At 62.3% G+C, this 25,702-nt stretch overlaps 1 protein-coding gene across 1 annotated transcript; it reads left to right on the top strand.

Moving 5' to 3' along the window:
* Positions 1–4,334: 4,334 nt before the first annotated feature.
* Positions 4,335–11,713, top strand: SLC35C2 (solute carrier family 35 member C2). The gene is made up of 9 exons (XM_056108442.1): positions 4,335–4,557; positions 4,802–4,952; positions 5,315–5,378; positions 5,819–5,891; positions 6,907–7,075; positions 7,174–7,257; positions 9,562–9,737; positions 10,021–10,150; positions 11,411–11,713. The coding sequence occupies exons 1-9, from the start codon at positions 4,435–4,437 to the stop codon at positions 11,548–11,550; spliced, it is 1,110 nt and encodes a 369-aa protein (XP_055964417.1). The 5' UTR covers positions 4,335–4,434; the 3' UTR covers positions 11,551–11,713.
* The last annotated feature ends 13,989 nt before the right edge of the window (positions 11,714–25,702 follow it).

Raw genomic sequence — 25,702 nt, forward strand, 5'->3', positions numbered from 1 at the left:
CGAAGGTCAGCAGGAAGCAAGTGGAGGACCCCGGATGTTCCCTGAGGTCTTTTTGCACTCCTGGAGCATGCTTTTTGTTCTGTTTTATTGGGCCAAACTCCGCGGCGCTCAGGCCTTACTCCGGGCTCTGTGCTCGGGAGTCACTCCTGGCTGTGCTCGGCAAAACATATGTGATGCCAGGATCGAGCCCAGGCGGACCGGGTGCCAGGCAAGGGCCGTGCCTGGGCATTTTTATCTCTCCAAGCCCCTCCAAGCCCACACACCTGGTTTTGGTTTGGGGGCCATGCCCAGGGCTTACTCTTGGAAGGGACGCCAGGGATCGAACCCGCGTCGGCCACATGCAAGGCAAATGCCCTCCCCACTCTCCTCTCTCTTTCTCTCTCTCTCTCTCTCTCTCTCTCTCTCTGTCTCAGGACCCCCCAAGCCCACACTTTGAATCCCACCCTGCACCTCCCCTTCCCCAGGCCGGGCTGCCCCGCTGCCCCCAGGCAGGTAGATGAACTTGAACTTGCTCTCCTGGCAGGCCCTTCCCTGCGGGCGTCCTTTATCTTACTGACAGCCCGCGGCCCTGTCTGCTTCCTGTCTGTCTCTGCACACTGACTCCCTGCTGAGCAGGCTCGTGCCTCCTTCTGAGTGGCCTGGCAGAGAGTCAGCCCCGTTAGTGGCGCCGGCCCGCCGAGGTGCCCCGGGAGTCCCGTCGCTGCTTGCGGGAGGAGTACGGGGAGGGGGGCCTCCGCAGTGGCCCAGCAGGGACCAGCAGCCATGATGCCAGGACGTGATCCCCAGAGGGGGACCGTCGACCAGGACCAGTCGACGGCCTGGCCTGGAGGGTGTGGGGGCCCCAGGGTGAGCAAGAGCTGAGCACACTCTCAGGGCCGTGTGCCCTGGGTCCCGTCTGGCGGGAGCAGCCCCGGACCCCTCAGGGGGCTCGGGGTCGGGGCTTCAGGCGTTTGCATCGTTGGGGCGCCTCTCGGTAGAGGCCCTGGAGCTGCCACTCCAGTACCCAGGAGGGGCCCTTCGCCCCAAAGGCAGCTGGGTGAAGAGGAAAGAGTGGGGGATGTCACCACCAAGTGGGGGTTGCCCCTTGCTCTAGCAGGGTGGGCGGGACCCCACGTGCAGAGACGACAGTACGAGAAACTGAGGCATTCTGTCAGGGAGGGGAGGTGGTTTGGTTGTGACGGTGAATCGGAGCCTGTGACGGTCTTTGGAATACTTTTCTTTCTTTATGTGGGTGGGGGGTGGGCGCAAGGGGTCTCTGTGCGGGCACAAACCAGCAATGTTTGGGCCAGAGTAGATAGCACAGTGGGGAGGGCGCTTGCCTGGCCCCGTGGCAGAGCCGGGACTGATCCCCGGCATCCCCTAGGGTCCCCCGAGCACCAGCCAGGAGTGATTCCTGAGTGCAGAGCCAGGGGTAACGCCTGCGCGTCGCTGGGTGGGGCCCCCCAAACAAACAGAAAACCAGGAATGTGTCTTGAAGATGGAGCCGACCACATGTGTGTTGATGCAGTGAAAAGTCCTTCCTGAGCCCCACCACGGAAGCAGGAAAAGGGTGGAGGGGGGGTACCGGGTATTAGACACCCCACGAAGAATGCACCGGGGGTCCGAGGGCTGTGTCCACCGAGGCCGGCATGCAGGAGGTATTTCAAGGGACACCATGGCTCTGGGTTCCTGCCCAGTCTGAGACAGTTTTGTCAACGAGCCCCTTGCCTGCCTCCCTGGAATTGTGCCGGGACTCACCAGCCAGTGCTTAGCGCCTGACTCCTCCGGGCTCAGTGCTCGGGGGACCAGGCAGTTGTCAGGGGCAGAACCTGGGGCTCAGGCATGCACTGTGTCCCGCTAAGCTCTCCCGGGCCCTTCTGCTGAGTTGTTGCCTCAGCGGCTCTGCTAGTCCTGTGAAAGAGATTTGAAGACAAAGGGCCCCAACAGATGGCCACGTGCGGAGCTGAACTTTGACCCCAGGGCCCCAGGCGTGCCAGGCTTGGGTTCCGCTCCGGAGTCACATCCAGGGCCCTTGAGCAGGTAGGCAGGTGGCGGTCAGATAAATAAGATGGTGTCAGCACGGAAGTTCCCGTGTCTCGGTTCTGTGGCCACGTCACCGTCACCACGTCACCGTCACCAGGTCACCGTCACCAGCAGCTCCAAAACCCCACAGTCCCGGCAGGCTGCAGTTCTAGGTTTGCGCCCATGGTGACCCGCCCCCAGCCCCCAAATGACCCCAAACCCTTGTGTGCCATGGCTACTAGTGCGGCTCTTCCAAACTGGGGCCGCAGCCGTAGGTCAGCGGGCAGGGCGCTGGCCTTGCATGCGGCTGGCCGAGATTCAATCCCCGGCTTCCCCGTGTGGTCCCCAAGCCCACCAGGAGTGAGTGATCCCTGAGCACTGCCGGGTGTGTCCCACAAAACGCCACCAACAAAAAGCTGGGGATGTGTTGAGGTGTTGAACGCGCAGTTATCACTGTCTTACTAAGACAGACTCCGTGAACCATGAACCTGTGTCCACTCAGAGCCCGGAAGTGTGGGTGTCCCGCTCCATGTCGGCACACGGTGTCTTCTCAGCGTGACTGCGTGGGGGACACGGTTCTAGTGGGGTCAGGCCGAGTTTGTCTACCCCCAGTGGCTTGTTCCCGGCTCTGTGTTCAGGATCATTCGTGGTGGTGCTGGGGGCGAGGGGGAGGGAGCTGGCAGCTGCCCTCACCCCAGGCTGTCTCTCAGGCCTGTGGAGCAAGTGACTCTGTGACCTTGGGTGCCCTCCAGGTAGCCTCCAGCCAGCTTCCCCATTGGCCAAGGGGGAGGGGAATTGTGATAACCAGGTTCCAGAGTACAAAAGTCTGTCACCTCTATGCTGACAGGGAACCAGGGCTAGGAGGGCTTCTGGGAGGAGGTGGCCTCTCAGTGGCGTGACATGCTCTGCATCACCAGGGAAAACAGACAGACACACCCGGGCGGTCCAGGCCGCTGTTCCCGCGGCCTGGGAAAGGGAAGTCCCCCAGGTCGCGTGGCAGGGCCACTCCCTGCCCTCTGTCAAGCTCCTGCATGGCCTACTTCACCCCTGCACTCTCTTGCCCATGCCCAGCATGAATGGCCTGTGGACAAGGCAGCTGGGAGTGAGGCTAGGCGGACACGGTGGCCCCCTCCATGGAGGGGTCCCACAGCCCCACTGGGGACACCAACACCACCCAAATGCCCTGGGCCTTGCAGACAGCTAGCATCTCGAGCCCATCGGGTGGCGGCCCCCGAGGCAGAGGTCGGAAGGGTGTGCTGGGCTGGGCCCACAGGGCAGAGGGTGCCTGTCCCCTGAGGAGAGGCTGCACGGTGGTGGCTGTGACCAGGGGATGCAGGTGTCGTCACCTCACAGCTTTCCTGTACTGGACTCGTGGGTGATGCTACCCATGTGTGTGTGTGTGTTGATGCTGGTGGGGGGTCTAACTCGGTTGTGTGTGTGTATGTGTGTGTGTATGCGTGTGTTGATGCCAGGGGTCTAACTCGGGTGTGTGTGTGTGTGTGTGTGTGTGTTGATGCCAGGGGTCTAACTCGGGTGTGTGTGTGTATGTGTGTGTGTAAGCGTGTGTTGATGCCAGGGGTCTAACTCGGATGTGTGTGTGTGTGTTGATGCAAGGGGTCTAACTTGGTTGTGTGTGTGTATGTGTGTGTGTGTGTATGTGTGTGTTGATGCCGGGGGTCTAACTCGGGTGTGTGTGTATGTGGTATGATGCCAGGGGTCTAACTCGTGTGTATGCATGTGTTGATACCAGGGGTCTAAGTCGGGGGTGTGTGTGTGTGTGTGTGTGTGTTGATGCAAGGGGTCTAACTCGGTTGTGAGTGTGTGTGTGTGCATGTGTATGCGTGTGTTGATGCCGGGGGTCTAACTCGGGTGTGTGTGTGTGTGTTGATGCAAGGGGTCTAACTCGGTTGTGTGTGTATGTGTGGTGTGTGTACATGCGTGTGTTGATGCCGGGGGTCTAACTCAGGTGTGTGTGTGTGTTGATGCAGGGGGTCTAACTCAGGTGTGTGTGTGTGTGTGTGTTGATGCACGGGGTCTAACTCGGGGGTGTGTGTGTGTGTGTGTGTGTGTGTGTGTGTGTGTGTGTGTGCACGGTGTCAGAGATGAGCCTAGGGGGCCTCACGTATGCAAGGAGGTGAGCTTTCCCCGCTGAGCTCCGTTCCCCAGCCAGTGCTGACCTCCCGGAAGCGTCCCCGGGGTGATGCTCACGGAGGCCGAGGAGGGCGGGTGGTCACTGCCAACCGGAGCTCCTTCCCCGCGTCCGCCTGCCCCCAGCCCGGCCTCCCCAGCTGCCTTCTCCTTCCAGCCGCACGCCCGAGAGACGAGAGCTCGCTCACGTCCGGCGCCATGGACAGGACCCCCGCAGCTCTGAGGCGCTGGACCGCAGCAGCCGCGTGCCCTGGGACAGACCCCAGCCCGGCCTGCTGAGCCCGGATGGGGCCGCGCTGGGCCCTCGACCTGGCCCTGGTGTGGAAGGCGGGCCTGACGCTGGGGCTGGTCCTGCTGTACTACTGCTTCTCCATCGGCATCACCTTCTACAACAAATGGCTGACGAAGGTGCCGGGCGCCGGGCCGGGGCCAGGGGGGACGTCGGAGCCCCCGCAGGGGTGACGGCCAGGACGGCTGCCCACCACCAGCCGCGGGGGGACAAGGCCCGGGCTCGCCCACACTGGGCGGTCCCCTGGGGGGGGGTCAGGCGCAGCCCGGCGCCCCCTGCTGGAGCCCCCAAGCGGGTGGGGACCGGCCTGTGACCCCGTGGCATGCCACGCGCCTGAGTCCCACCTCCCCCCCGGACCCCCAGAGCTTCCACTTCCCGCTCTTCATGACCATGCTCCACCTGGCCGTCATCTTCCTCTTCTCCGCGCTGTCACGGGCGCTGGTTCAGTGCTCCAGCCACCGTGCTCGTGTGGTGCTCAGCTGGGCCGACTACCTCCGGAAGGTGGCCCCCACGGGTAGGCCCGGCCCCCACGGGTAGGGGAGGGGCGGGGAGAAGTGGGCATCAGGGTCCAGCACGGGCAGAAAGGGAGGCAGATGCCCCAGAGCCGGCGGGGTCCGGGGAGACCCCCCCCCCCACCGTGCAGACGGGCCGAGCACTGGTGCAGGAGCAGACCCTCCCCCCTCCATCTTCTTCTGGGGTGGGGGGTGGTTTGGAGTCAACCCGTCAGTTCCTGGGTAGGAAGGAAGACCTGAGACCCCAAGAAAGAGCAGTTGCCCAGAGTAAAGGGGGGTCCCTCCTGGGGCCCCGGGACTGTTAGTGGCCATGCCTGTCGCAGGGGCCCCATCGTGTGATGACCGGGTGGCCTGTCCCCCACAGCACTGGCCACAGCCCTTGATGTGGGACTGTCCAACTGGAGCTTCCTCTACATCACCGTCTCACTGTGAGTGTGCAGTGTCCCGCCCCGCACCCCGCACCCCTCCCTGTATCCCACACCCCACCCAGCACCCCACAGTCCGCCTGGCACCCCTTCTGAAATCCTGCACCCCACCCAGCACCCCCTACCCCTCCCGGCACCCCATGCCCCACCCGGCACCCTGCTCCCCACCTGCCACCACTTGCCCGTGGCCTCCCTCCCCGGGCGGCTCCCCGTGTCCCTGGCCGGGCGTCCCAACAGAAGGGCGCAGGGTGGCTCTTGTCAGGCGTCGTGGCCCACCCCACCCACCAGCCTGGCCCGCCCGGAGAGAGTCTCACGGGCGCCAGTGCCCACGAAGGCTTCTGTCCCGGGCACCCTCGCAGCCGCCCCGGGAACAGGGGCCTGCTTCTCCTGCACGGGTGCAAGGCCACTCCCTCCCACCACATCGCGGCCGCCTTCCCTCCCAGGTATACGATGACCAAGTCCTCGGCCGTCCTCTTCATCTTGATTTTCTCTCTGATCTTCAAGCTGGAGGAGCTGGTGAGGCCCAGACACGAGCAAGAAGGCCTGTCAACTCGGGGCAGCCCAGGCTCCTGGGATTCGGGGGTGGTGCAGGAGGGAGGGAGACCCAAGGAGAAGGGGTGCAGGAGGAGGGATCTGAGAGAAGGGGTGTGGGAGGGAGGGGAGACCCGAGGAGAAGGGGTGCGGGATGGGGGACCCGAGCAGGGTGGGAGGGAGGAGGGACCTGAGCAGGAGTGAGGGAGGAGGGACCCGAGAAGGGGTGAGGGAGGGGGGACCTGAGCAGGGGTGAGGGAGGAGGGACCCGAGAAGGGGTGCAGGAGGAGGGCCCAAGCAGGGTGGGAGGGAGGAGGGACCCAAGCAGGGTGGGAGGGAGGAGGGACCCAAGCAGGGTGGGAGGGAGGAGGGACCTGAGAAAGGGTGGAGGAGGAGGAACCAGAGAAGGGGTGCGGGAGGAGGGCCCGAGCAGGGTGGGAGGGAGGAGAGACCCTAGCAGGGTGGGAGGGAGGAGAGACCCGAGCAGGGTGGGAGGGAGGAGGGACCCGAGAAGGGGTGCAGGAGGAGGGACCCGAGCAGGGTGGGAGGGAGGAGGGACCTGAGAAGGGGTGCGGGAGGAGGGCCCGAGCAGGGTGGGAGGGAGGAGAGACCCGAGCAGGGTGGGAGGGAGGAGGGACCCGAGCAGGGTGGGAGGGAGGAGGGACCCGAGAAGGGGTGCGGAAGGAGGGCCCGAGCAGGGTGGGAGGGAGGAAAGACCCGAGCAGGGTGGGAGGGAGGAGAGACCCTAGCAGGGTGGGAGGGACGAGGGACCCGAGCAGGGTGGGAGGGAGGAGGGACCTGAGAAAGGGTGGAGGAGGAGGAACCCGAGAAGGGGTGCGGGAGGAGGGCCCGAGCAGGGTGGGAGGGAGGAGACACCCAAGCAGGGTGGGAGGGAGGAGGGACCCGAGCAGGGGTGCAGGAGGAGGGACCCGAGAAGGGGTGAGGGAGGAGGGGCCCGAGCAGGGAGGGCGGGCCGTTGTAGACGCCCTGTGCCCCGCAGCGCGCGGCGCTGGTCCTCGTGGTGCTGCTCATCGCCGGGGGCCTCTTCATGTTCACCTACAAGTCCACGCAGTTCAACCTCGAGGGCTTCGCCCTGGTGCTGGGCGCCTCGTTCATCGGCGGCATCCGCTGGACGCTCACGCAGATCCTCCTGCAGAAGGCCGAGCTCGGTGAGGGGCGCCCGGGGGTGGGGGCGGGGGTGGCGGGCAGCCGCAGGGCCGCCCCCCCCCCCCCGCCCCAGCCTGACCCCTGCCCCGCCCCCCTGCAGGCCTGCACAACCCCATCGACACCATGTTCCACCTGCAGCCGCTCATGTTCCTGGGGCTCTTCCCACTCTTCGCCGTGTTCGAAGGTGTGTCCGTCATCCGGGTGTTCCCCAGGGACCCCCGGCCCTGAGTCTGCCACCCGTCCCCCCCCCCCCCCCATGGTGGGCGCCTTTATTCCCTTCCCCGGGTGCGAGGTCAGTCACCTCCCTCCCATGGCGTCGCTGTCCCCCTCCCTCCCCTCGGACCAGTCACCCACCTTCAGAGCCATGGCGGGTCTCACGCCATCCTCCACTCCCCGTGGCCATCAGCACTGAGGAGCCCCCACCTGCAGGTGGAGAAACTGAGGCCTGAAGCTTCAGTGCAGGGAGCCTTGCCCGGGGCCCTGGGGGGCCCAGGATTCAGGGGTCTGGGGAGGGGAGGGGGCAGCCTCCGTTGTGGGCTGGAAGTGGCCTTCCTGGCCTGGAGGGGAAGTGGGGAGGCGGGGTCCCTGCTCCTGCCCCTCCGTACCCCCCCACCGCCCCCCCACACCCTGCAGTGAAGGTCTCCAGCCCCGCTTTATTCCTTTGGAGCACCTCCCCGCTTCCTCCTTCCTGCCCCCCTCCCCGCCAGACGCCCGCTCCCGCCCTGCCCAGGCGTGCCCGCTGCGCGCCCCAAGCCCCTGGTCGTGGGCACTTAGCAGAGCTGCATGGATTTACCTCCTTTAATCTTCCCCGCTAAATTAATCCCCCAAGCACCTTCATTACTGACGATGCTCTTCCCCGAGTTCCCCGCAGTCTCCGCTCCCGAGCAGCCGAGCCCCACGCACGCCAGGCGCGTGGCCAGGACGCGGGCGGCTCTGCTGGACGGTGGCCTCTGCCCCCGCCCCCCGCCCCCAGGGCTGGCCTGCAGGGAGCCACCCACAGTCCTTCTCCAAAGGGACGGGAGAGGAGAGAGAGAGCAGGGGAGAGCGGGGGAGAGAATGTTGGCGCCGGGGGCGGGCCGTGCGCTTGTCTGGTACACGGCCAAGGACGCCTGTGAGCGAGTGTGTGTGTGCGTGTCTGGGTCTGTGTGTGAGTGAATGTGTGTGTCTGTGAGTGTGTGTCAGTGTGTGCGTGTCTGTGAGTGTGTGTGTGTCTGAGTGTGTATACGTGTCTCTGTGTCTGTGTGTGTGCTTGTCTGTGTCTGTGTGAATGAGTTTCTGTGTCTGGGCGCATGTCTGTGTGTGAGTATGTGTGTGCATGTCTGTGTGTCTGCGTGTCTGTGTGAGCGAGTGTGTGTGTGAGTGTCTGTGTGCGTGTCAGGGTCTGTGTGTGAGTGAATGTGTGTGTCTGTGAGTGAGTGTGTGTGTGTCTGAGTGTGTATACGTGTCTCTGTGTCTGTGTGTGTGCTTGTCTGTGTCTGTGTGAGTGAGTGTCTGTGTCTGGGCGCATGTCTGTGTGTGAGTATGTGTGTGCATGTCTGTGTGTCTGCGTGTCTGTGTGAGCGAGTGTGTGTGTGAGTGTCTGTGTGCGTGTCAGGGTCTGTGTGTGAGTGAATGTGTGTGTCTGTGAGTGTGTGTACGTGTGTGTCTGTGTGTGCATGTCTGTGAGTGAGTGTGTGTGTGTCTTAGTGTGTATACGTGTCTGTGTCTGTGTTTGCTTGTCTGTGTGTGTCTGCCTGGGCGCATGTCTGTGTGTGAGTGCATGTCTGTGTGTCTGCGTGTCTGTGTGAGCGAGTGTGTGTGTGAGTGTCTGTGTGTGAGTGAATGTGTGTGTCTGTGAGTGAGTGTGTGTGTGTCTGAGTGTGTATACGTGTCTGTGTCTGTTTGCTTGTCTGTGTGTGTCTGTCTGGGTGCATGTCTGTGTGTGAGTGCATGTCTGTGTGTCTGCGTGTCTGTGAGCGAGTGTGTGTGTCTGCGTGTCTGTGAGCGAGTGTGTGTGTCTGTATGTCTGTGAGTGAGGGTGTGTGTCTGTGTGTGTCTGTGAGTGAGTGTGTGTGTCTGTGTGTCTGTCTGTTTGTGAGTCAGAGTGTGTGTGAGAGTGTGTGTGTGCGTTTTGAAACTGCCCTTGTCCAACAGTGTCATTCAGTCTCGAGGGCAGAGCGTCCAGCGGGGCTAATCAGTCTGGCCCAAGGCCCACAGCCAAGAATAGCAGCACCTGCTCTCGAGTGCGGTGCCAGGGTCACTGACCTGTGGAGAGGGGGACGGGGTGCCCTGGGGGCCTTCTCGCTGGACAGGCTGCCCCCTTGTTGGGCCGCGGTTAGCACAGCTGCAAAGACAGACACACACATGCACGCGCACGCACACCGACCCGTCCCCCTCACTTCTTGGGCTGGGTCGCCGGGGCTCCCTGGAGGCCCCCGTGCCTGCACCCACCGACTCCCCCAGACTCGGGCAGCCCCCTGCCCGCCCTGCCCATGCCCTTCGCCCGCAGGCCTGCACCTGTCCACGTCGGAGAAGATCTTCCGCTCGCAGGACCTGACGCTGCTGCTGCGTGTGCTGGGCAGCCTCTTCCTGGGCGGCATCCTGGCCTTCGGCCTGGGCTTCTCCGAGTTCCTGCTGGTCTCCCGGACCTCCAGCCTCACCCTCTCCATCGCCGGCATTTTCAAGGTGCCGACACGGGCCCGGCAGAGGAGAGTCGCGCCATCCGGGAGGGCCGCCCCCGCCCCCTCCCCCGCACCCCTGAGGGACCCCACGGCCCCCAGGCGGGCAGAGCGAAGCCCCCTGTGGAGGCGCCGTGGCCAGCCGGCCGGGACTGACCCCGCTCTGCCCGGCAGTAGCCGCCGTGGGCCGTGAGCACCGCTGGGAGGAGCTGCGGCCGGCTGGGCCCTGCAGGGCTGGGGACCCCCGAGCGCAGCCACTCACGCGCGCCCCCCTGCCCCTCTGCCCGCAGGAGGTCTGCACGCTGCTGCTGGCGGCACACCTGCTGGGCGACCAGATCAGCCTGCTCAACTGGCTGGGCTTCGCTCTCTGCCTCTCGGGCATCTCCCTGCACGTGGCCCTCAAGGCCATACATTCCAGAGGTAAGGCGCACCCCACTGCCCGCCACGGGCACACACGCCCAGATACACACAGTCTCACAGACACACTCACACAGACACCCACACACAAGATGCATGCACAGACACACACAGTCTTCGAGATACACGCACCCTCCTGGCTACATAGTCTCTCACAGATACACTCGCACACAGACACACACACTCCCAGATGCACACAGTCTCATAGATACACTCACACACTCACAGATGCATACACAGACACACACAGTCTCTTGATACACTCACAGACAGACACACACAGATACACAGACACTCACAGTTTCACAGATACACTCACACAGACACCCACACACAAGATGCACGCACAGACACACACAGTCTTCGAGATACACGCACCCTCCTGGCTACATAGTCTCTCACAGATACACTCACAGACAGACACACACACTCTCAGATGCACACAGTCTCATAGATACACTCACACACTCACAGATGCACACACAGACACACACAGTCTCTTGATACACTCACAGACAGACACACACAGATACACAGACACTCACAGTTTCACAGATACACTCACACAGACACTCACATACACAGATACACACACACACAGTCTCATAGATACACTCACACAGACACACACAAGATATATGCACAGACACACACAGTCTTATAGATACACACATAGCTACATAGTCTCTCATAGATACACCCACACACACAGACACACATTCTCTCAGAGATACACTCACACGCAGATACACACACACAGTTTCATAGATATATTCAGATACACATTTTTTTTTAATGTTGGGGCACTGCTAGTCATTCAGCCACTGATTCAGCCGACAGAAGTGGGCATGAACTCCACATTCCCTTTTAATTGCATATCTGTGAGTGGAGAGACCACTACAAATTGGGTTCGTAATTGGGCAGCACCCGTCCCTCCGCCAGCGCCCCCGTTCCCCTCCCGCCAGCCCCTGACCCCACCCCCACCCCCAGCCTCCTCTGTGGCAGGCACTTGCCTTCTTGCTCTCTCGACGCACACACACGCACTCTTGCAGACCCACTCAGGACACTCAGACACACATTCTTGCAGTGACACACCCTCAGACACACACAATCCTGCAGTCACACACACACACACAATCGCAGAGACATGTTCGGACACACTCGCAGACATACACCCGCCGCGGGCAGGCTCTCCCCTACCCTGTTCCGCCCTCAAGGCCGCGGCAGCCCCTCCAGAACCCCTCCCCCACCCTGTCCCCGCAGGTGAGGGTCCCCCGAAGGCCCTGAAGGCGTTGGGCTCCAGCCCCGACCTAGAGCTTCTGCTGCGCAGTAACGCGCAGGAGGAGGACGACGCCGGCGCGGAGGACGAGAAGGAGTACTTCCTGGCGCAGGGCCCGCAGTGACAGCCCAGCCCGAGCTCAGGGACGGGGTCCAGCAGCCGCTCCGGCGGGCGTGCACGGCCCATCCGGGGGCCGAGTCTGGACTGTTGAGGGGCTGGGCCTGCGGGGGCGTTTTCTCCCGGAGAGCGGATCTATTTATAGTTTGGAATAAAGGCTTTCTGGTCCACTGGCGCCGGTGCCGACTGGGGGGTGGGCACGGGCCTGCGCCTCCTCCCCACCCCTCCCTCCATCCCCCCCACCTCCAGCTCAGCCCCGGGGCCGCCCACCCACCGGAGACCCCGTTTCTGCAGGCAGGACAGCCTGTTGCTTCGGCCGGGCCCCGCCTGGACTCCAACACCGTGTGAACCCAAACCGGTCACCTCGCCGGGCGACAGAAGTCTTGTCTGTTTAAGTCTGAGAGCCTCAGGGAGCAGCCAAGGGGCTCACGGTCACGTGTGTGTTCTGGGGGGTGGAGGGGCCTGGGGCCTCCTGGGGGGGCAGGGAGGACACGGCCCCCTCTCAGGAGATGGGACGCGACGCGGTAAGGTGCTGGCCTTGCATCCTGCCAGCCCCGGTCTGAGCCCAGCACCTCCGGGGGTCACTCCTGGTAAAGCAGGGAGGACACTGGCTCCGGGTTTGATCCCCCTCGCCCCCGCCCCACCCCACCTGGCCGTGCTCAGGGCTGATTCCTGGCGGGGGGCTCAGGAGACCCTATGGGGTGCCAGGAATCGAACCGGGATCAGCAGGTGTCCTCCTCGCTCTGCTATCCGGCCAGGCTTTCCTTGTTGAGAAAACAAAAAAGGGTTGAAGGGCAAGATTGACTCCAGAAGGGCTGGGGCTGACCACCCAACCCCCCCTCACCCCCACCCCCAGGCCTGGACCCGGGACCGAGGCTCTTTCAGCCCTGGACAGCAGGTGGCGCCATTGCACCAGGCTCCAGCCCCCCCCTCGGCCACTGCCCCAGCCAGCGGGTGGACATCTGCCGGGTGGCAGGGACCAGGAGCTTCGAAGGCGATGTCCCTACCAGGGACAGAGGTCCATCCCTTAGAAGCGGACCCACGAACTTCCCGCCATGGGCCTGGCCCCTTCACTCAGCCCCTAGGGCCTCTGGGCTCCTCAGGGCCTGGCAGGAGCCCGGGCAGGGGGAGACGCCCCGAGAACCTCCCCAAGTCCAGTCTGGGGCCTGAGGCAGGCCCAGGAGGGCGCTGAGGCCCTGCCCCGCATCCCGGGAGGAGGGAAGGTGAAATCTGCCTGGGGGGCTCATCCCGTGGGGAACACAGGGGTGCCCCCCCCCGCCCCGACTCCCCATCTGTCGCCCCTGGCCTGCAGGACGCATGGGTGGGGGAGGGCGGGCAGGGCCCGGCCGCCGCTCTCTGCCCTCCCGGGCCCACGGGGCGGGAAGCACTGCTGTCTGGTGCCGTGATGGCCCTACGTGTTGTGTCGTGTCGTGTCGGGTCAGTGACATCCCCTCAATTACCCGCCAGGCCTCAAGGAGCTGTCCCGCCCCCCCAGCCCACCCCGCCCGCCCCTTCTGGCCTCTGGGGCTGGATGGCGCCCGCCCTCTGCGGAGCCCCGAGCACCCATGCTGTCTGCAGCCACTGCAGCGCGGGCTGCACCGTTGCCATGGCAACCCGGTGGAGGGAAGCCGCGGATGTGAAGCCACGGATGTGACTCGGATCTCCAGGCTGTGGTGTCTGTCCCCAAGCAGCCTCCAGTGGGGGGCGGGGGGTCGGGGACTGCAGGTGCGCGAGCGGCGGCCGCTCCCCGGAAAGTCGGTGCCCCCCCACCACCACATTGCGGGATGCCTGCAGGTGGGGTGCGTGGGGTGGGGGGGACCCAGACTGCAGAGCAGCCTCTGGGGCTCGCCTCTGCCTCCCCGGAGAAACTCCCCGAAGACCCCCGTGGCCGGAGCGTGAGCTCCGTGGTCCCGGGAGAGGGAGGCCGATTCACGGTGCCCCCCGTGGCTCTCCGTGATGCCAGGAGCTGGGTCTGCAAAGGGCACTTCTGAGAACAGGGTCCCCCAGGTGCAAATCCCAGACCACCCATTTGGCTCAGCAGCATTCGGGGGTCACGGGCAGAATTGAGCACCGGTCCTGGGGGCCAGACATCGTCCTCGGGGACTTGGTGCATGGGGCCACCAGCTACTCAGCTGGGCAGGGCCTGGGGTGGACACGGCATCTCACAGCATCCTCGTGGCCCGTGGTGTGGCTCATGGAGCCCCCAGCACCTCGGTGGGCACTGTGGTAGGCACCGGGCGCCAAGCTGAGCTGCGTGAGGGGACGCGGGCTCTACCGGACAGACGTTCCCAGAGCTGGCCCCGTGCCTGCTGTGTGACCTGGGGCGCAACACCCACCCGCTGATCTCGCCCATCAAGCATCAGCGATGGTGCCCCTCTCCTGCGAGCACTGTGCAGGCTGGATGGCGGTGCCCGCGGGAGGCTTGGCACAGTGCTGGGTGCTGGACACTCCTGGCAGGCCAGGAGGCCACAGCTGATAGGCGGGGGGTGGGACCCACAGCGGGTGCTGTCCTTCCCGGCCCCCCTCCCACCACATCACGGCGGCTGGCACAGCAGATATGATACCCCTGAAGGCTGTTTGTTCTGGAAGGAATTTCCAGCCGTGGAGAAGAAAGGGAATTTTACAGCTGCAGGAGGCCAGGCCGGCTCTTTGGGCCCCACAGGAAGTGGCTGTTCACACCCCAGCCCATCTCTCTCAGCCCTGACCTGTCCCCACGCAGCCTGGAGGCCAGCCCAGCCCTAGCCCTGCTCACAACTAGCCTGACTTCTGCTCCCGGCTCTTCTGCAGCAGCCAGAAGCCCCCCAATCCCCAGCCCCCACCCAGTCCCACAGGCCTCGCACTGCAGGCTCCAGCCCTTCCCCTGGGTGGGATTCGAATTTGCCTGCTCGGGAGTGGAGGGGCAGGACGGACCCCCGGCAGCCAGTGCAGAGCCTGGACCAGGTACCCACCCGGGAGGCTTCAGAGGTTGAAGAGATACTGTCTGTCCTCGGGGCACTTCTACGGGACGCCTGTGTCCCACGGGAACGGGTTTCCCGGGAGGCGGGTTCAAGGTGGAGGATAGGGTGTGAGAGATGCGGGACTCGGTCCTCCTGGGAAAAGCACCCAGGATGGGAGGAGGAGGATGCAGGCACGGGCCGGGGAGAGAAAAGGGCTTCAAATAACCCTGATGACGGCTCCAGCCAGCCCCGCCGGAAGCCCCCAGAGCAGGGATGACCCTTTAAAGTTCTGTCACATGGGGGTGAGAACCTTTGCCTGGTGCCTGGACAGGTCCGGCCCCAGACGTGGTGTGGCGCTGGACACCGCCTTCTCTTCCGGTCGAGTTGCCAGAGAAACCTGGCCACAGAGGGCTGTCCCAGTCTCGCTCCTGGGGGCATCGGGCAGGGGGAATGTCAGTCTTTCTTATCCACGGAGAGATCTGAACAACTCCACGCTTGGGTCCCCCAGGCCCGGGTTCCACAGCCTGACCTCGGCATGGGGGAGGGAGCAGTCCTTGGCATTGGACGTACGTGGCGCATTTTCCCAGCACAGGGTGACCAGCCCCCCTCCCCCCAAACCACTGGTCTAGAGCAAATCAGACAAGACAAGGGCAGAGGCGGACACTGTAGGTACTCAATAAACACCAGGGAAGACGTGGTAGGTGGCGGGTGAGTGAAGGGCTGCTGAGGGCAGAGGGGAGATGGATGGATGGATGGATGGATGGATGGATGGATGGATGGATGGGTGGATGGATGGATGGGTGGATGGGTGGCTGGCTGGCTGGATGACTGGATGGATGGATAGATGGATGGGTGGGTGGATGGATGGGTGGATGGATGGGTGGATGGATGGATGGGTGGATGGGTGGCTGGCTGGCTGGATGACTGGATGGATGGATGGATGGATGGGTGGGTGGATGGATGGATGGATGGATGGATGGATGGATGGATGGATGGATGGCAGACAGATGGACACATGTACAAATAGAGGGAGAGATGAATGGATGGATGGATGGATGAATGATGGCTGGGTGGGTGGAAAGAGGGAGGAGGGAGGGAGGGAACATGGGTGAATGGGTAAACGGAGAGACGCTTCTTAACTGTGAGTGGATGATAGATGGACATGGATGAAGAGGGATGATGGATGATGGATTGAGGAACAGATGGATGAGTGGGTAAACAGAGAAGCGGATGGATGAACAATGGACAGACACGTGGATGGATGGAGGGGTGGACAGGTAAATAAGCAGATGGACAGAAGGGATGGGTCCTAGATGGCTGGCTGGCTGGACAGATGGATAGATGGGTAAACAGACGGAGAGGTGGATGGAGGGATGATGGATGAGCGGGTGGGTGGATGGACAGACGGATGGATGGGTAAGCAGGGACGGAGGTGAATGACTGTGTGATGGGCAGTGGGAAGGACATATGGACATATGTCCATAATCCGTCCACAGCTGTGGCCGAGGAGAACGGACCCTCAGCTGAGCCCTGAAGGTGGCCTCAGCTCACCGAGGGCCCAACCTGCATAAGACCAAGGACCCTGCAAGAATCAGGTTCCTGGGGATGGCCATAGGGGCATCTGGGGTCCAGAGGGGGCCTGGGTCTGGGGGGCTCCTGGTAGCAATCTTTGCAGGTTCTGACCAAAAGGCAGGTGTGTCCCTCCCTCCTCCCTCCCGCACCGTTCCCTAGATTTACTCCTGCCGCCCACCTGGGGGTCGGTAGGGACCTTTAGCCCCAACTTTCTCCCAGTGCCTTGCCTCAGGGCGCTCACCTCCCCAGCTCCCAGCTGGAGGGAGCCCCCCTGCCCCCTGGGCCCCTTCCTGGGGTGTCTGCGCCCGCCACCCCTCTTCCCCGCTTCGTTGGGGGGACGGCTGGTGACCAGGACCCCCCTCTAGGACGAGGCCCCCTCTGCAGGCTGACAGGGCAGCACCCACGGAAGGAGATGTAAGCGCAGGGAAGAATGTTACCCGCCCCCCCCCCAGCCCAGGCCGCCCATCCGGCTCCCGGGCTGGCCCATGAATTAAACATGCCCCTGTGGTTAACTCAGTAATGCTTTTATTAATAGTTAATTACTCCACGCGCACTGGGGAAATGAGACTCACTCAGGCCTCGTAAATTACGGCGGTGATCTGGAGCCCGGAGCCAATGGGGGTTCATTACCCTCCTGTCGCCGCACCTCAGGGCTTGCTATTTAGCAGAGTTCGGGGAGGGGGCTCCAGGTGTGTGTGTGGGGGGGCGTTCTCGGGAAGAAGCGAGAGGCCGGAGGGGGCGTGTCAGGGAGCAGGGGGGTGGGGGGTGGAGGGGGCGTGTGGGACCGAGCTGCCCAGCTCTGCCCAGCTCCCGTGTGGGACCCCCCCTCCAAGGCCGGCAGGACAGGCAGGGGGCGGGGGGTGGCTCCCCTCCTCCTACCCAGCCCAGGCCGTTCTCATTTCACACACGGTGGAGACTTGGCCTCTGGGCTCCGTTGTGGTCGGAGACAATTTCCCAGCCTCATTCCGCTGCTGCTGGCGGGCCCGGAGAAGGGGCTGGTTCTAACCTGGTTGGGTTCTTCCAAATTTCACTTTCTCCCATATTGGGTCTCCCAGGAGACGGATTCCCCACCCCCACCCCAGCACTACCCCGCCCCCCACCCCTCCGCCCTGGAGCTGAGAGCCCACACTTACTGGGGAATATTCTGTGGGCCAGGACCTGGCCCCAGCTTGTGGGGGCCTCCTGTCAGCTTTGGGGTGAGGTGACTCACCAGCGGCCCGGCTTCCCCAGGCTGCCAGGGCTGCTTCCGGAGACCCCAGGGCGAGCTCCCGCCAGGATTCAGTGAAAGTTCCTCCAGGGCAGGATCCGTCACCCAACGCCACTCCCTGGCCAGCTCCAGGAGGCCCCAAGTGCTCCTGGGGTTCCCCCGAGGGATGCAGAGAGTCAGAACTTCTGTCCACAGCTCACGGCTTTCCTGCTGCAGAGGCAAGCGGGGCCCTCAAACAGGCCGTGCCCCTTGGCTCCAGCCAAGGGGGTAGGTAGCTCCGCGTTTTCTTCTGGCAAATGGAGCAAAAGCAGCTGCTGGTGGGAGGGGTCCCTGCCCGGTGTCCACAGCCTCTAGAGCCTGGGCAATGACCCATCCAGGTAACGGGCCCCTCTGGGCGATGGACCCTCCAGGTAATGGGGCCCTTGGGTAATGGGTTCCTCTGGGCAGTGGACCCCTCGGATATCGGACCCCTTAGGTAACGGGGCCCTCTGGACAATAGACCCGTCCAGGTAACAGGTTACCTTCTGAGTAACAGGCCAATCCAGGTAACAAAACCCTCCTCTGGGTCACAGACCCCTCGGGTCACGGCTCCCCTCCTAGTAAGGGCCCCTCTGGATAACGGGCCACTCCAGGTAATGGATCCGTCCCAATAACTGACCCCTCCCAGAAATGGACAACCTCCCCCATACACACACCATGACCGAGCTGGACTTTCCCCCTCTGAGGCAGGGGTTATAGGGGAGCCCCTGGGGGTGAGTTGGGGGTGATGTCCAGAGCTCGGCACGGAGGAGGGGTTACTCCTTGGGCTCACAGCGGCCACCAGGGGCCTAGCAAGTGGAGGGCATGCTCCGTGCCGCGACCCCGCCAACCGAGGGCACCCCCCACGAGGGACCAGAAGCGGGGCAGGCGATGGCAGTGTGCCAGCAGGGTGCCCGCGGCGGCTGGGCAACGCGGCTCTGGGGTTCATCTATACCGTGGCGCGTCAGATTTAAATGTCACTGCCTCCGGCGCTGACCCGGCTTCCCGCACACGCGCAGGATGGGCTGAGGGGCGCCCACGCCGCCCCTTCATCTTCCCGGCGGGGGCTGACCTGGGGGAGGGCCGCGTGGTTCCTTAAAGAACCAAACAGTTGTTGGGCAGCCGGGCGTTGCCTGGGAAACAGCCAGGGGGAGCTGAGAAGCATCTCATTGTTGAAAGTTATTCTTGCTCCGTTTCAAAGGGCGCCTCTGAAAAGGCCACCCCGTTTCTGCAGGAGCTGGACCGGCTCCTCCCGGGGGCGCTCCTGCCTCTGTCAGCCCCCGCCTGCACGAACAGGGCCCCGGGGACCAGGGGAGGGTCCAAATCCTCCATCCCAGCTGCCTCTCCAGCTTCCCCGGGAAGAGAGGGGGGTGTGCAGGGGGGCCGAGAAGTGGCTGAGCCAGCTGGGGGGGCGTCAGCCACTTCCGCCCCCTACCCGCCACCTCCGCTTTCAAGCCCATCCAAGGCTCGGCGGTGCACGCGGGTGGGACCAGCCGCGTCCGTCTGCCCCTCAGGTGACAAGGAATTGGGATTGTTTACGCCTGTCTCTTCCCCAGGAGACCGTTGGCTTCCCGACAGCCGGGCAGGCGGCCTTCCTTCATCTCTGTGTATTCTCGCAAAGCTGCCTCAAATCAGGAGAAGGCAAACGCTGGGAATCCGGATGGGATGTACATATATTTTTAATTTAAACTGTTTAGATAGTGAATCCAAACAGACGCGACAAAATTCAAAGGGTTCTAAAGGAATGCACCCCCGTAACGACGAGTCCCCAGCCTCCCTCTGTGAGGACAAGCCATGGTTTCTGACTTCCTCGGAGCTACCCTCTTCCAGAGACAGCCACTCCCACGAAAGCAAGTGGAGATCAAATATTATATATTATTCATATCTCTAGCAGCTTTGTCAAGCATAGGGCCCAAGAGTTAGTGGATGTTTGACAAAAGCTTATTGGGTAAATGGATGCGAAGACAAAAGGATGGGTGGAATAAAGGATGGATGGATGGATGGATGGATGGATGGATGGATGGATGGATAGATGGACAGATGGATGGATGGATGGATGGATAGATGGATGGATGGATGGATGAACAGATGATGGATGGATGGATGGATGGATGAACAGATGGATGGATGGATGGATGGATGAATGGATGATGGATGGATGGATGAACGGATGGATGGATGGATGGATGGATGAACAGATGGATGGATGGATGGATGGATGGATGAACAGATGGATGGATGGATGATAGATGGATGGATAGATGGATGAACGGATGGATGGATGGATGGATGGATAGAAGATAGAAGATTGGTAGGCAGTAGATAGATGGATGGAAGGTTGGTGGGCAGTGAATAGATGGTGGGTCAATGGATAAATGGATAGATGGATAGAAAATTGGTGGATGGTGGATGGTAGATGGATGAATAAATGGATAGAAGAAAAGTTGGTGGGTGGTGGGTGGAAAGTTGAGTTGGTCGGTGAACAGATGACTGGGTGGGTGTCCATATCACTGAATGGGTGGTGGGTTGGTGGATAAAGGGGTCGTAGATGGGAAGTGAGAATCTCATACTCTCATTCCTCGTTCTTCTCAGATGAGTATGTTCCAAAAGCAGAAGTCCTGAGAGAAAGATGACATGCTTTGTCTGAGGGCCCACGTTAATCAGCTGAGGCCTCTAATAAACATCTGGCCTGTGGTTGTGTTAGGAAGGAATTGGGGGGAGGAGGGCAAATCCCACCCAGCAGTGCTCAGGGGCTACGCCTGACTCTGTGCTCAGGATCACTCCTGGAAGTCGGGGACTGGGGAACCCCACGTGGTGCTGGATATCAAACCGAGGTCAGCCGCATACAAGGCAAGTGCTTTAACTCCTGTCCAATCGAGAAGCTCCGGCTCTCAACAAAGTGCTCTTAGACTGCTGACAACTGGCATGGGTTCATAAAGTCTGTTTTCCTGGTGAGGAGACCCTGGATCCTGATGATGCTCAGGGTCCCGTGCGGTCTCTGCGGTGAAGCCCTGCAGAGACCCTGCTGGTCTGCCCTCTTCCTGCCATCACTGGGCTTCCGGCCAGGGTGTCTCCTGCTCCCAGCAGTCCTCGAACCCCAGCCTGGCTGCTCCCTGCGCCCCAGACTGAATTTCACTCCCCTCCTTCCCGGTGGCTCCTGATTCTGCAGGTTGCTGCACAAATACCACCTCCCCAGGGAAACCCCAGATGCCTCTACCTGAACCTCAGCCCCCTCCAGTGATGTGCAGGCACTTAACCCCTTCAGTCCCTACGGCCTGGGCGCCTGGTGAGACCGACTCATGCTTTCTCTTCTCCACATTTTCTTCTTCACAAGCGGAGCGTTACAAAGGACGCTAATTATATACGGAAACACGGTTTTCAAAATATTGACCAAACCAACGTGTGCCTCGGTGGTCTCTGTGCCTCTCTCCCAGCCCCGGGAGTAATGAGATCCAGCAGCAGAGATGTTAACTCTAGAGCAGAGGCTGCGGTGAGTGTCAGTGATATTTGGAAAGCCACGGCTGCAGCCTGATAGGAGAGATCTGATTTCTGCAGGTGACAAAGTCGCGGGACTTCGCTGAGATGACTGGTGTGTCGACAACGCAACCCGCGGCAGAGAAACGGTTTTGGCTCGAAGCGGGCGCAACGAAGCCCCACCTTCCCGCCTTCTCCCTCTGTGCTCTTGTTTGCTCGGTTTGGGTGTTTTTGGGTCACACCTGGCGATGCTCAGGAGTTACTCCTGGCTCTGTGCTCAGAAATTAATCCTGGCGGTGCTCGGGGAACCCTATGGGATGCCGGGGATCGAACCTGGGTCAGCCGCGTACAAGATAAACACCCTCCCCGCTGGACTGTCGCTCGGGCTCTCCTTCCTCTGTGTTCTGGCCCTAGATTGTTCACAGAAGTCTGCTCTGAGTGATATTTTAAAAATTCTAAGACTTTATGTTTGCCTGATGTGCCGCTCCGCCCCACCCTCGTGGGGGTGACCAGACTCAAGCAGGCGGAGCTGTGGGCTCACACATCCTGAGAGTCACACGCACTGGGGGGGTGCTCGCGAGGGTAAGGCTCCTGTGACCCCTGTTCTGGTGCGTGTCTCGCTGTGGGTCCCATCCTTTCCCTGGGGTGCTCAGATGCGGTCAGGGCATGGTGCTTCCCCGGGGACGCTGCAGAGCCCGCACACCAGGGGGCGCACTTCCCTGATGATGAGGATGCTGGTGCCGGTTTCAGATCTGGTCCCCCCACTCCCACTCCGGGGGCGTGGCACCCTCTCAGCTGGGGTTATCATACACTTCTGGCAGCTCAGGGTGTCCGTCTGGGGTAATCATACACCCGGAACCGCTCAGGGTGTCTATCATCTCAGACAGCAGAGTTCCAGGATTGCACTCAACACAGGTAGCAACACCAGGGATTGAACTCGCGACCCTGCGGGGCAGGTGTTCGCGGCCACCCCCAGATCCTCCATTTCTTTGTTCAGGACAGGGAACAGGCCAGGGTCGCTCCGGGAGGCTGGAGAGGCTGTGACCGTCCTTCTGCATGTCCCTCTCGGGAGAGCGGCCAGCAAAGATTGGCCAGTGGCCTGCTTGGTCACCTGCCCCCGTAGCAGCCGGGTGACAGCTGAGACAAAGGGGAGGGAGAACCTGCCTCCTGGGGCAGTCCTCGGGGGAAGCTCAGGCCTGAACAACTCTGCTGAGGCAAAGCCCAGCCTCCTTCCCTGCCTGCTCCCCCCATCCCTGGCTGTCCCCGATGTCCAGTCAGGCCCCCGAGTGTCATCACTATGTCTCAGTCGCCCCAGCAATGCCCAGGCCAGGTAACTAGGACGTGGCGTGCAGAGGGGTTGGGAGAGACCCAAAGGCCTAGGATGTTCCCCAGGGGTGGCATGATGGTGGCCGTCACACAGGGACCCAGTGGACCAGAACTTGAGTCAATGGTGGGGCAGGCGGGCACATCCTCCCAGACTGGGGCTGGGAACTCAAGGAAGCTTCTGGAACCAGACCAACCTGGTGGGGCTTCAGCATGGCCATATATGTCTCCATTGGACAGACAAGTCACACACTCCAGACCTGTCGTCACCAAATACAGGTGGGTGAGAATGCCACGTGGGTAAGATGCCACGTGGGTGAGATGCCACATGAGTGATAATGCAACATCGGTAAGATTCCACATGGGTGAGATGCCACGAGGGTGAGGTACCACATGGGTGAGATGCCACATGAGTAAGATGCCACATGGGTGACATGCCGCAGGGGTGACATGCCATGAGAGTGATATGCCACGTGAGTGATATGCCACGTGGGTGAGATGCCACGTGGGTGAGAATGCCACATGAATGAGCCGGAGTCGAAGAGAGACGCTCATAACACAGTGTCCAGTCCCTGTCCACACCCTGGTGACTGGACCAGTTCAGCGACCAGGTCCATAGGCACAGGTGACGCTGGGCTTCTGAGGGATCCACTTTCTCCCGTTCCCACGAGTTTGAGAGGGAGAGGAAGAGCAAGTCTGGGGTCCAAGAGATCTGAGCGCTGAGTTGGGATAGACGGGCCGGGCACTGGCAGAGGCGGACGGGCTTCTGGGCCGTGGAGACTCTGGTGGGTCTGGGAGGTGCTATTGCAGGTCTAGGCGGTACCAGCAGGCCCATCACCCGGTCAGGAGGGTGCCCTGTCAGACCCCCCTGCCTGGCCCAGCCACCCCGGACCCTCCATGCTCAGCCGTCTTTGCCCAGGCTACGACAGGTAGAGCCACCCTGCCTTGCCTTCCTCCTCCTTGCTCTTCCTCCCGCTGCCTCTTCCCTGCCTGCGAGCTGTCTGCCCACCTCAGGTTGCCCGGCTGAGGCTGGCACCGGAGCAGCGGGTCTCAGGGCTACACCTCCAAGCCTCAGAGCGGTGGCAGCCGAAGGTGCTGACTCAGCAAACATTAATTTATCTCACAGGCCAGGGGTGCGAGTGAGGCAATTAGTGAAATAATGGTTATGTCGCACTAAAAATTATTTATAGAGTTGCCGTGCACACAGCTGTGATTAAATTAGACAACCAGGGGGGACTTTCAGTGCCAACAGAGCCGGCATCCAAGGCTCGGACGCCACCTGGCTTCAGAAGGGGTCACTTCTCCCCCAGGTCAGCCGAGTCAGGCACCTCTGACCCCGGCGGGTGAGGGCAGCTGCACGGGCAAGTGGCCTGGGTGGCCAGGACCCTGGACAGCGCACCCACGGGTCACTGAGCCAGAGCTGAGACCCAACGGGAGGAGGTAGATTCCAAAAGAAGCTTCTGGAACCCCTCGGCTGAGTCCTGAGTATTCAGCGCCCAGCTGGGAGCCCCATAGGCCCCCGGCCTTCTCCTGGGGGCCTTGTCCAAGGGCTAAACTCCTGTCCTGGTCACTTAACCCTCTCCGCTCCAGCCTGGAGCTCAGCTGTGTCTCACAGTCTCCCTGACAGACAGGCTTCCCGGGGAACAAACTTTTTTATTGTGTTTGCGGTGGGCAGTGCTCAGGGCTGACTCCTGGCTCTGTGCTCAAGGATCACTCCTGGTGGGGCTGCTGCTGCTTCTTCTTCTTCTTCTTCTTCTTCTTCTTCTTCTTCTTCTTCTTCTTCTCCTCCTCCTCCTCATCTTCCTCCTCCTCCTCCTCCTCCTCCTCTTTCTCTTCCTCCTCCACCACTTTGTCCTCCTCCTCTTCCTCTTCTTCTTCCTCTCCTCCTTCTCTTTCTCCTCCTCCTTCTTTTTGTTTTTTAGCTTTTTGGGTCTCACCTAGCAATGCACAGGGGTTCCTTCAGGCTCATTCACTCAGGAATTACTCCTGGCGGTGTTCGGGGGACCCTATGAGATGCTGGGAATCAAACCTGGGTCGGCTGCATGCAAGGCAAATGCCCTACCTGCTGTGCTATTGCTCCAATCCCAGCCTTCCTCTTCTTGCGTGGCCCGTGGCAAAGCTGAAGTTCAGAGAAACGGAGACACTTTCCGGCCGCCGCACAGCAAAGGCAGTTCCCTAAAGGCCAGCCAGATGCCCGGAGTGGAGACTGTGGTGTGCTGGGGATGCCTGGGGGTGCCCCGCAAGGTGCTGGCTGTAAAGCTCAAACATGGCCCCAGGGACCCAGGGACGATGAACATCCTCCTCTTCTCATTTTCTTAGCCTCCACCTGCGGGGACCCCTGGGGAAACTGAGTCCCACAGCACTGTGCGAATGGTCCCTCCATGCTCCTGGGCCACGAGTGTCAGATCTCAGACACAGCCCTTCATCTCCCCCACCACGTTGGCTGTGTGTGCGCCCCACACCCCAGGTCAGGAACCCCCCCCCAATCTGAGCCTGAAGCTCTGAGTCTAGGCGGGAAGCGAGAGGGGGCAACTGAGTAGACGCATGGGCTGTGCAAAGGCCCAGGGGACCCCGAGTCGGGAGACACAGGCAGGACCACGCGGCTTCTGCGTCTGGTGCCAGCCCCGACTGCATCCTTACCCATCCTTCCATCCCAGGCCCTTCCATGGTCCCCTGGGATCATCCTTTACCGCTGGGGCGGGTCCTGGATGTCACTAGGGCCTCCCCCAGGCAGGGCCCCGTGGGGGGGTCAGAGCAGGGGGCCCACCGCCAAGCCGGGGGGGGGGGGCCCTTCCTGCTTCCAGCTCTTTCCCTCTGCAGCTCCCACGGCTGGGCTGCGGCGCTCCCTGGTGCCATTGCCCAAGGCCCCGACTCCGCATCTGTCTCCTGCCGGGTCCCCAGAGCCCGCCCGGCACCCCCAGGAGGCGGGGAGAGGATGGACGGAGACCCCAGAGGCCCCCTTCCGAAGAAGAGGACAGTGGCTGCGGCGACCTCTGCCACCCCCACTCCCGGGACTCCCCCCCCCCCCCCCCAGTGCCCTGAGTGGCTTCCCATCCTGGACAGCGCCCAGCTCTGGGCGCTGGCGGGTGACACCCTCGCTCAGCGCGTCCTGGGCCCTGCGGCGGCGGCGCCGGCCACTTAGCATGCAGCCCCGGTCGCTGGGGCTGCGGCAACCAAATGAGATTAGCTCGGTGCTCACGCGGGCCCTCGCGCCACCCACGGCCGAGCAGCGCCAGCTGTGCAGGGCCGCCCCCCCCACCGCTCCACTGCAGGGGAGGGGTCGAGGCAGGGGCAGGAGGAGGAAGGGACCCACCCTGGAGGGAGACAGACAGACAGGCAGACAGGACGGGGCGCCCAGAGCTGCGGAGTCCCTCCGAGCGAGAAGAAGTGGGCGGCAGCCCCCCAGCCAGTCCCCGCCCCCGGGGCGGGGCCCAGCCCTGGCAGCTCCCTCTCCCACCCTGCTCCCCTGGCCTCTTCCTCCAGGCAGCCCTCAGGGCCTGCGAGGTCCCTCAGACCCAGGGGCAGGGTATGAGGACTCGGGGTACAGGGCGGCCCTCGGGGCTCCCAGCTGAGGCTGCTCCTCCCAGACCCCGAGTTCCGGCGTCTGCTCCTTCTTCTCCCTCTGTGTC

Source organism: Sorex fumeus, unplaced genomic scaffold, assembly GCF_029834395.1.
Source record: "Sorex fumeus unplaced genomic scaffold, SorFum_2.1 ptg000213l, whole genome shotgun sequence".
Taxonomy (NCBI): Eukaryota; Metazoa; Chordata; class Mammalia; order Eulipotyphla; family Soricidae; genus Sorex; species Sorex fumeus.